Source organism: Hydractinia symbiolongicarpus, chromosome 9, assembly GCF_029227915.1.
Source record: "Hydractinia symbiolongicarpus strain clone_291-10 chromosome 9, HSymV2.1, whole genome shotgun sequence".
Classification (NCBI taxonomy): Eukaryota; Metazoa; Cnidaria; class Hydrozoa; order Anthoathecata; family Hydractiniidae; genus Hydractinia; species Hydractinia symbiolongicarpus.
Window position 1 is genome coordinate 5104904 of NC_079883.1, and position 10317 is coordinate 5115220.

At 34.4% G+C, this 10317-nt stretch overlaps 1 protein-coding gene across 1 annotated transcript; it reads right to left on the bottom strand.

Annotated features, from left to right (window-relative positions):
• Positions 1-332: 332 nt before the first annotated feature.
• Positions 333-8960, bottom strand: LOC130657678 (uncharacterized). Its single transcript, XM_057460687.1, has 7 exons — positions 8642-8960; positions 3784-3907; positions 2602-2827; positions 2203-2441; positions 1828-1903; positions 1666-1731; positions 333-922 (listed from the first exon to the last, which is right to left on the bottom strand). Exons 1-7 carry the CDS (start codon positions 8926-8928, stop codon positions 849-851), a joined length of 1092 nt encoding a protein of 363 aa, XP_057316670.1. The 5' UTR covers positions 8929-8960; the 3' UTR covers positions 333-848.
• Positions 8961-10317: the final 1357 nt, after the last annotated feature.

Here is a 10317-nt window from a genome sequence, read left to right on the forward strand (position 1 = left end):
ATCGGTTATTAATGAAATTCGTAGTTTTTTTTTCTCAAAAGGATCTGGAATTAATTTTTTCAACCTTTTTAGAATGCTTCGCTAATTTTAAGTGAAATCCTTTTTTAATTAATTTTTAGATATTTATGGTCTGTTTAATATATTCTTCACCTACCAGTTCTACATGCGAATATCCATTGTTCCCAGCACAAAACAAAAATATGACTCGCACAGAAACACATCTACATTGCACCACATGTGGACGAGAACGGGCATTGTGTAGGTGACTTTCCGTGTGACGTAATATTTATCTCTTTGAGATAAACCTCGAAAATACAACATGAAAAAGCAGCTTTCTGATATTTAGTTTCGTCACCAACATTTTTAAAAACTTATTTACAATCTACTGTATATAAAACCACGCCCACAGAAATAATAAAATAGACGTGATTAAAAATAATTTTTATTGCTACCTAGAACATTAAGAATCCATGGGTTGTGGTATAAAAAGCCTTTTTGAAAGAGATATTTGAAAGGTGAGAGCTAATTAAAAAATAAATTTTGATAAAGTTAAGAAAATAAAGTAGATTGCACCTGTTGCCTGCATAAAAATCACTTCTCGTGTTCTGTTCGTAAATTATTGAAATTCAGGATTTCAAACCCTGGTTTCCACATATTCTTGCCTTTTTGATAAGAGAAAAGACGGTGGAAAATATTATATTTTTCTCATATCAAAAAGACAAACATCCTGGAAACGAGGATGTTGATTCTAGGGTTTTACATTTTTTTGTAAATAAAAATTTTAACTACACATTTATTTTTACATTAAAAAATCAGAATAAAAAAAACAGAAACGTAGAAATAGTGTTTCATTGGCTAAGTGTTGCTAATCCATCCGAAGTGCGAACTTTGATGACGGTCTGTAACTCAAACTCCTCACCCACTAAAAAAAATAAAATTTGATTTCCCAATAACCTTGCAGATGTACCTTCAAACATTAATATTGCTCAAGTAGGTGGCCACCCAGGAGAATGTACAGAACAATCTCGAAAAAGTTCGTAAGATTTGTCAAAGCTTTCCGCTATCCTTAAGTCTCATCCAATCCCCCTTTTTCAAATAAAAATTTAATCTTCTAATAAAAGATAGTGTGAGGCTGTTTATTTTTTATAGAATATTTGCTTGTATAAAATTCGCTGGAACTTCATTTCGCGTTTGAAAAGAACTCCTAAGATTCCCTGGGAAAAAGAAAAGAACAAAATCGAAAAACTAAAACATTGTTAGCTAAAGTTTATTGTTTTATTACAAACGTCAAAAATTATTTAAAACAAAATTTTTACGTTCGACCGTTCGAGGTATCGTAAAAAAACATAACGTTTGTAAACATATTTAGACTCGTATTGATTTGCCTTGTTACTTCCTTCTGATGCGTGTTTGGGTAAGACAGATACAGGATCTCCTCTAGACTTAATTAACACTACCATACTGTCTAAATTGGCCTTGTGTAACTACACCTTTAGTTTTTTTACTATTTAAAAGAAGACCGTTTCAACTATGAATGTCATGGCCAACAAGTTTTTAATTTGTTTCTCCAATGAGCACAACTTGCTATAAGCCTGACACATAAGCATACTACAGCCCATTTCCAATTTGTCTGGATAAATAAAACAAAAATTTTGATTGACTTACAATTCATTACATAATCTGATATCAACTTCGGCGTGTTCTCGTCCTCCCTTTCGATTGACTTTAAAACTAAAAACAAACACAACAGCTTGGCGACTTTGGTTTCACAAGAACTGTTGTTTTCTTTGCAACAAATAAACAAAGGATAGTGTTAGGCTGACTTACTTTCTATCATTAAGGAAAGATCAGTGGTAGTTGGACCTCCATCTCTGTGAATGTACGGAATTGTGACCCCATGGCTCTAAATATACACTGTCAAATTTGACTTTCTTGTTTGCACAGACTAGAAATTCACCTAAGTACTCTTTAAGAACAAAAGTAGATAAACCTAAAGCTAAATTTACACTGAAAAGTTCTGCGTGCGGAAAATTTGGAACAAATTCAAGCTTACGGCAGAATTTTGAGCACGTATGATTAATGAGCACGTATGAATAATGAGCACGTATCATTGTTACTTTGATACGTTCTCAATGTGAATTTAACTTAACCTAAAAAAGATTACACTGATCAAATTAAAAATACAAAAGTCTCTGAACTAACCGTGTCATGATCTGAATTCTTAAAAAACGTATATTTGTTTTTTCTTCTTTTCTCTTTTTCTGCTTGTTTTCTTTCAACAGCAACATACGAGGCAATGAAAGCATTTCTTATTTCCTGGCCTCGTTTTAGTTTGTCTCGATAATCTAGTTCTGTCAACAAAAGTTCTGAGTAGATTTTAGCTTGAATGTCCAACTCGAACACAATTTCCTTTAAATCGTCTACAGACTTTGGTAGTAATTCTAGATAATAAAACGTTAAAAAAAAATACAAAAAAAATACAGCAGTTTTAAAAGCATAAGACAGTCCCATACAGTACTATATTTGTGTGTTATTCAAACACACAATCACATTAGAAACCTTACATGATAGGAAAAATTGAGATATTTCCAATTGTTTTACCTTTAGTTGTTTTTGCGAGATCTTCTTCCAGTCGCAGCAAAGTAGCAGTGTTTTCTATATCTTTATTTTTTACAAGATCTTTTTCAGAAGAGTTGACAGGAGTAACAACACGAGGTGTGTTGTTTCCATATGTAATATTTTTTTCAATTAATTTGTGGTAATCCAAATAATGTCTATAAAATCCTAGAGTGGTTTGCTGCACCTTGGCAATCCATGTTTCCTCTGTCTAGAAAAAAGTGAAAATAATAACTAAAAATATAAATAAAAATAAAATAAATCACACATACTGTATAATTCGAACGCTTAAACTAAATTCGCACTAATGCTAAATTCACACTGAAGAAAATGCTCTGCGTCACAACCGGTTTTGACCATTTATAGTAACCAGCAAGGAACTGCGTTTCCAGTGTAAATTTAGCTTAGGGCGAGCTGAAGGAAAGTGTTTTCAGTGTGAAGTTATCTTATCACTTATTCACTCTTTGGGGGTGACTTTTGGTTTAAAAGCATTGTGCGTTTATTAGTTTAAAACACTTCCATAAGGTTCAATAAATTAAGGCTTTGTGCTTTATTTTTTATTACTTTTTCAGTATTATTAGTTGCTAAAATCTCGTATGAGAAATATAAAATACATAAACCATGAAAAATGTATTAGGAATTGCAATATATAACTTTGAATGTGAACAAAACTTGTAATTCATTTAAATGCTGCTGAGCAATCAAAACGTGCAAATTTTGTCATTTTTCAAAAAAATAAAAACACAAAACTATATAAAAAAATCTGCATCAAAATAAGACACAAAAGAGATAAAATTTTGCTTTTCTAAAAGCAAGAATTTTTTATTGATAAAGAAAGTTTTAAATGAGGGAAAGTTTAGGAGAGTTTGGTTAAGAATTCCAGTTGTCAATGTAAAACTAAAAAGAGTATTTTAAGAAAGTTTAACATTCAAACAAGGATTAAACATCGTCCTAACTTATGTCTAGTCCTATGAAAAATCCAGCTAAGAAGTGTTTGACATATTTTAATACACTTCACCAGCCAGCCACCCAACAGAAACTACAAAAAAGCTAGGTCCTTAAACTCTCCAATCAAGTCTCATTTTTCTATTATATAATGCATGAAATATTTTTAAAAGAAGTTTTTACATTTATCTAGGAACAAATTACATATAAACTGGTACTTACTTGAGTAAAGTTAAGAAGACTTTTAACAGTGCTGTTTTTTTCTTCTTTTAATACTAAATCGTCATGTTTCACCGGATCTAGTTGTCGTGTTTGTAAACATTGATACAGCGGAGAATCTATAAAACTAAAAAGTAGAAGGAGATGAAGAATAAAGAAACTATTATAAAGGGTGAGAAAATCATTAATCATAAAATACTTTAAGAGTGGAAACTTTTGTTGGCAGAAATTTTTGCAAGCCGTCGTAGTATAGTGGCTATAGCTCTCACACTTTGTGCAGGAGATCAGCGTTCGACGGCAATTTAATAAGGGCACTTGAATGTTACCCGTAGTAAAATTTTCAGATTTTAAAATTTTTATAAACAGAACTAAATACAAACATGTCAACTATATATTGTTATTCTGATGCTGATGCTCAATTTGTGTTTTAGAGTGTGAGAGATTAAACATGAAGGCGTTTATTCCACATAAAATAAAATAAAATTAGTAGAAATAACTTGACCCAAGAATTATTTGTAATTTGACTAGAAAAAAACTTTCAGGATTTTTTAGGATGTTTTAAAACATAAACTTTGATGGGAATAGTCAAAAATATATAAAAAGTTCAGTCCCTTAGGTAAATATACATTAGCTTTTAACAAAATTAATGTTATGATGAAATCAAAACACCAGTATTTATCAAGAATCTACCTGTATAACACCTCTAAAATAAAATATAGCATATAAGGTGCTCAGTCTAAATCTGAAAATGGGTTTTCTGATTTGAGCTCAGGATCAATTGCTGCCAATATGCCAGCGAATCGAATCATTTGACTATGAGCTGCTGATAATTTCTTAAATTATCATTAGACCAATAATCCACTAAGCATGAATTGAAATGGTTTCATCACAATAAGGTTTGTAATCGTATTATTTATTAAAAACAAAGACTAAAAAAGCATCATTAAGCAAATTTTTAGGACAAATAAAAAGTTCAGACATTAAAAAAAAAAATTACGGACATAGATTTGTCCAAAAATAAAAACCAAAGTTTTTTCAAAATTAATGATATATATAATAAAAATTTTAAAAAACGTTCTGCATATTTTTCTCTCCCCTTTTGTTAATCCTTTATGGTGTTAACATTCCTTACCTTGACATAGTAAATACATGTGTTAAGTTTTGGGATTTCTATTGATTTTTCCTAAACTGGTCTCTACCAGTTTAGGAAAAGCCTTATTTTGATGATAATTTTAACGGTATGTGTAAATCAATCTTAGACCAGAAGACATTGAACTGTTGAATAAAGGAATAAACAAGTATATATTTAATCTTAACTGGCTAAGGCTATCTAGACCTATAATATATCTCTATAAATGATATTATCTTAAAGAGTGTCAGAGAAGCCAAGGGAAAGTACAGGCCCCGTCGAAAAGTCTGGAAGCTGAAGGAAGAGATTGTAGCAAGACAATTTAGTGCAAAAGTTCAGCAGTTAGCCTACAATAGTCAATGTGATAGTGACAATGTTGAAAGTACTTGGACTACTTTGAAGAATTGTCTTCTAGAAGCTTCTGATGATACCTGTGGGTGGACGAAAGGACCAGCTAGACATAGACAGACCTGGTGGTGGAATAATGAGGTTGACCAGTGTATAAAGGAAAAGAGGAAACTTTGGAAAGAGTGGAAGTCAGGTGGTAGTAAAAATATTTACTTAGAAGCTAAGCGTCCGGCCCGTACAGCAGTGTATAAGGCAAAATCAGAAGCAGAGAGAAACAGATTTGCAGATGTGTTAAGAAGGGAAGACCAGCGCAATGAGGTATTCAAGATAGCAAAGCAAATGAAGAAGACTAATCAAGATATTGTAGGTGAGAAGTGTATACGTAATGATGAAGGTGTTTTGGCTAGCACAGAGGAGGAGAAAAGGGTAGCTTGGAAGAATCATTATCAGAGGTTGCTTAACACTGAGTTTGATTGGGACGAGGATAATTTGTCTGATGATGATGTCGTAGAAGGGCCAGCCATGCAGATCAAGACAGAATGGGTAGTGGAGGCTATTAGGAAAATGAAGATTGGCAAGGCTGCAGGAGTATCAGGTATTGTTGCAGAGATGGTAAAAGCATCTGGATATATTGGAGTTGAGCTTATTACAAGTCTTGCTAACCAGATTATAAAGGATGGTGCTATTCCGAGTGAGTGGCAGTCGAGTGTAATAGTGAATTGTTTCAAGGGCAAGGGTGATGCATTAGAAAGGGGTAACTATAGAGGTTTGAAGTTGGTTGATCAAGTAATGAATGTTATTGAAAGAGTGATTGATAAGTTACTTAGAGAAAGAATTGATATAGATAAGATGCAATTTGGTTTTGTTCCAGGGCGTGGCACTACAGATGCAATATTTTTACTCAGACAGCTTCAGGAAAAGTATTTAGGAAAGAGAAAGAATCTCTATTTTGCCTTTGTAGATTTAGAGAAAGCTTTTGATAGAGTGCCACGTAAAGTTATTTGGTGGGCTATGAGAAAATTAGGTGTGGATGAGTGGCTAGTTACGATGGTTCAGTTTATGTACAGCAATGCTAGAAGTCGTGTCAGGATTAACGATTCACTTAGTGATGAATTTAGTGTAAATGTTGGTGTACATCAGGGTTCTGTACTTAGTCCTTTGTTGTTTATTCTAGTCTTAGAAGCGCTGTCGATGGAGTTCAGAACAGGTTGCCCATGGGAGTTATTGTATGCAGATGATTTGGTTCTCATAGCAGAGTCGATGGAAGAATTAGTTGAAAAGTTTGAGAAGTGGAAGAAAGGCCTAGAAGAGAAAGGGCTGAAGGTAAACACAGAAGTCTAAAGTCATGATAAGTAGCATTGCAGCCAAGTGTGACCTTGTAGTTGGAAAGTGGCCTTGTGGAGTTTGCAGGAAAGGGGTTGGTAGTAACTCAAATTTTTGTCAGACTTGCAAGCATTGGGTACATAAGAAGTGCAGTAGTATTAGTGGAAGGTTAAGAGCTGGCATGCAGTTTGTATGCAAGCGTTGCAAAGGTGAGATTATAGAGAATGAAGTATTTCCAGATTTAATGATGTACAACAGTGGCTCGTTAGAGATAGTTAAGAACTTCTGTTACTTAGGTGATATGTTGGGCAGTGAAGGGGGTGTTGGAAGAAGTGTTACTTGCAGGATAGGTTCTGCTTGGAAAAAGTTTAGAGAGTTACTTCCTTTATTGACTAGCAGAGTCCTGTCAATTGAGGTAAAAGGTAGGTTGTATGAGGCCTGTGTAAGAAGTGTTATGTTGTACGGTAGTGAGACATGGGCAGTGAAGCAGGAAGATCTTGACCGTTTAGAAAGGAATGATATGAGAATGGTTAGGTGGATGTGTAATGCCAGTCTGAGAGACAGAAAGAGTTCAGATGAGCTAAGAAGCAGGCTCCGTAGAATTAAAGATGTTATCCAGATAAGAAGATTGAATTGGCTGGGGCACTTGGAAAGAATGGAGGAGAATAATTGGGTAAGAAAGTGTAGAGACTTGATAGTTCCTGGGGCAAAGCCCAGAGGCAGACCGAGAAAGACTTGGCAGGAGGTTATAAGGACAGACTTGGTAGAGAGGAAGTTGAGTTTAGATCTAACACAGTCTAGATCAGATTGGAAGAGGGTCATTAATATACCCCGTCCAACCCATGCTAGCATGGAAAACGGACGTTAAGCCTAGAATGATGATGATGATGATGATAAAAATACGGAGAGTGTGTCTGTCTGTAACAGGCGAAGTGTATGTGTTCATTTTTCTTTGATGTTGCTGAAGAAGTTTGTCTCAAATGTTAAGTATTCTGAAGTTACGGGGCAACATTAATAACACTATTTAACGTCAATATCTTATAATAAATTAATGAAGCCATTATAGCGCACTTAATTCTAGGAGGCCAAATAGCTTGGAAACGAGGTCATTCATTTTTTACTGTGTAAGTAACTAGGAACAACCCGGGGCCAAATTGGGTAAGTTTCCCAAATACGGAATTGACGGGTTGATGCTTATTTTCAAAAAACCCTTAAACCCCAATATCCCCGCAACCATTTGTCAAAGATACATTATGCTATACATTTTCTTGATCGTCCTTTTAAGATCTATATGATAAAAGCAACAGGTAGATAAATTTCCTGAAAAACGTTTTTGTGTTCTAAAAAAATTAAAACCAATTTTTCCATTGTCCTTCTGCCATGGGCCTTCTCAACTAGTAACAAAATAAAAAGATAAAGCTAATCTCAACACACATACATCTAGTAAAGACGTCAAAGGCAAAAATATTGGTGTTTTTCCTGAAATGTTGTTTGTGTATTTTTAGATTAGGTTTCGTTAGGGAAATTTTGGGGGATTTTGAAACACTAAAGTTTTACCAAGTTCTACTCCCGGAAGACGCCCTTGTATGCAACATTTTTTCTGTATTTTACATGAAAGTTGCATGTCGCTTTATATTTCTCATTGTTCTGCAACATATAGCTATAGTTATACATACTTATACCGACTCTTTATTAAGGTACAAAAGTTCTCACACAATTTCATTTTTGCCAGCATAGACAGGTTCTTCTGTGATATTCTCTTATTTTAAGAAAAGCTTTAAGCAGGATTTTGAAGAAAGACATTACCAGCAAAAGCCAACCAGCCACACACCCAAAATGTCAGAGTTTGACGTTTTCTGTTCTTAAATTGAGTGGAAAAAGGTGGTTGAAGAAATCAAGAGCTTACGCTAGTTTGGGAATTTCAGCAGCAATTCCATTTTCCTAAACCAGCACATAATGTAAAGGGTATAACTCCCTTTATTGTTCAGCCAATGTGTTACCACTTTAAACTTCTTGCTTATACTACTACAACCAAAACAATATACATATATAACTACTTACTTGTTAAAACCGTTGTCTTCGATACTTTTATACTTATATTTATCTTTACCAAAACATTTTTCAAGTGCTGTTTGCGTAGAATCAAATAAACTGCAAGTATTTTTTGAACTCAGTGGGTTTTGGGAAAGAACTTCATTTTCATCAGGAAACTCAAGGTCCGCCACCCATGGCTTTTTTTCTAAATTTTGGTTGCTTTCAAGTTTGGTTTCCTTAGTTTCACTAAAATTGGAAAAACTTGAAAATTCAGAGAATTCAGAATGTTCGTTCTGTTTATATGTCTGGTCCATCAAAACAAAAATGTACTTTTTGCTGAACAAGCATTTTTACTGAGTCTGATTTCGTGCACCTCTTCCCCGGATCTTTTCAGGACATCTTTGTTAGGGGGCATTAGCACACTCGTCCCCAGGGTTTTTTGTCTTTTTGATATGAGATCAAAAAAAAACCTGGGGACGAGGGTGCGGTCGTTAGTGCTTTGTAGCTATGCTTTGCCTTATTTTCCAATTTTTAGTCAAACAGGTAAATTTATCCTGGCAAAGAGATGTATTTGTTGAGGTAGCACGGTAAAAATATATCGAGTGCAAAACTAAATATACATACTTTGTTTCAAAATTTGAAAGTTCTAGATGACGTTGTAGATGAAGAATTCATCCCAGTTACTCTCATGTTACTGGTGGATACCTATGCAACGAAAACGAAAGAAGACTCAGCAAATATGGAGGATTAGCAATACCCATCATATTCTCAGTCAAGAAGAAATATTCAATCCAGATGATAAGAAAATCAAAATCAAAAGGACCGGAATTTTGAAACGTTGCGTTGCGAGAGTATGATGGTTCAAAAAGATTGATTGACATAAAAAAACAAAAAGGTGCATCTTCTTGGCTTTCAACTTTTTCCATGCAAAATGAAGACTACGTTTTCAATAAACAAAATATTGGGACTTGTTCAGCTTCGATATGGATAGCCATCGAAAAGAATGCCTAAAAACTGTGTTTGCGTTGTGAATCTGTCTATGAATCACTCCCTCTAAAAGCAAGAAAGGGGGATTTGTTATACTCAGGCATAACAACATACGTTACATTATTGCGAAGTTCCTGAACGTAATAACCCATGATATGGGGGATAGAACTAATGCTACAAAAATGAGTGACGAGCGTTCAGATGAAATTGAAAGCTACAAGACTTATGTGAAATCACGAGGCTTCTGAACTCCTTACCAGATGGCATTTATTGATGTAAAGGTTTTTTAACTCGACAGCAAAAAGGTGGATGAAGAAACGCCTCAAGCAGTGTTTTTCCACGAAACGAGAAAAAGAAGAAAAAACACTATAACGAGCGAATTCTAACGGTAGAAGATGGATCATTCATCCCGTTAGCATTTTCCTGCCGTGGTGGAATGGGTGGAGAATTCATTTATTCACCACACGCCCAGCCTCCTTGGTTAGCAGAAAATCAAAACCATGGTTATTCAACAGTACCAGCATAGATCAGGTGGAAGCTATGTTTTTCCCTCATATGAAGTCTATGTTGTGCCATGTGTGTAAGAGCCAGTCGGGGCATTAAGCAAAACAACGTGACTCTCAGTGCAGATCCCGATGTCAGCAAGAAGTTATCAGTTCAATGAGAAAATCAAGTTGAGAACTGGTAAATCATTATTTAGTTTATTCGTAGTTTTT

What these genes read in the sequence shown, in the direction of transcription:
- LOC130657678 (XM_057460687.1), bottom strand. Translation starts at nt 8,928, where the DNA reads ATGGACCAGACATATAAACAGAACGAACATTCTGAATTCTCTGAATTT. An exon ending in GTCTTCTTAACTTTACTCAA is followed by an intron (nt 2,828 to 3,783) that starts GTAAGTACCAGT and finishes ACTTTTTTCTAG; the next exon opens with ACAGAGGAAACATGGATTGC. An exon ending in TCTTTCCTTAATGATAGAAA is followed by an intron (nt 1,732 to 1,827) that starts GTAAGTCAGCCT and finishes GTTTGTTTTTAG; the next exon opens with TTTTAAAGTCAATCGAAAGG.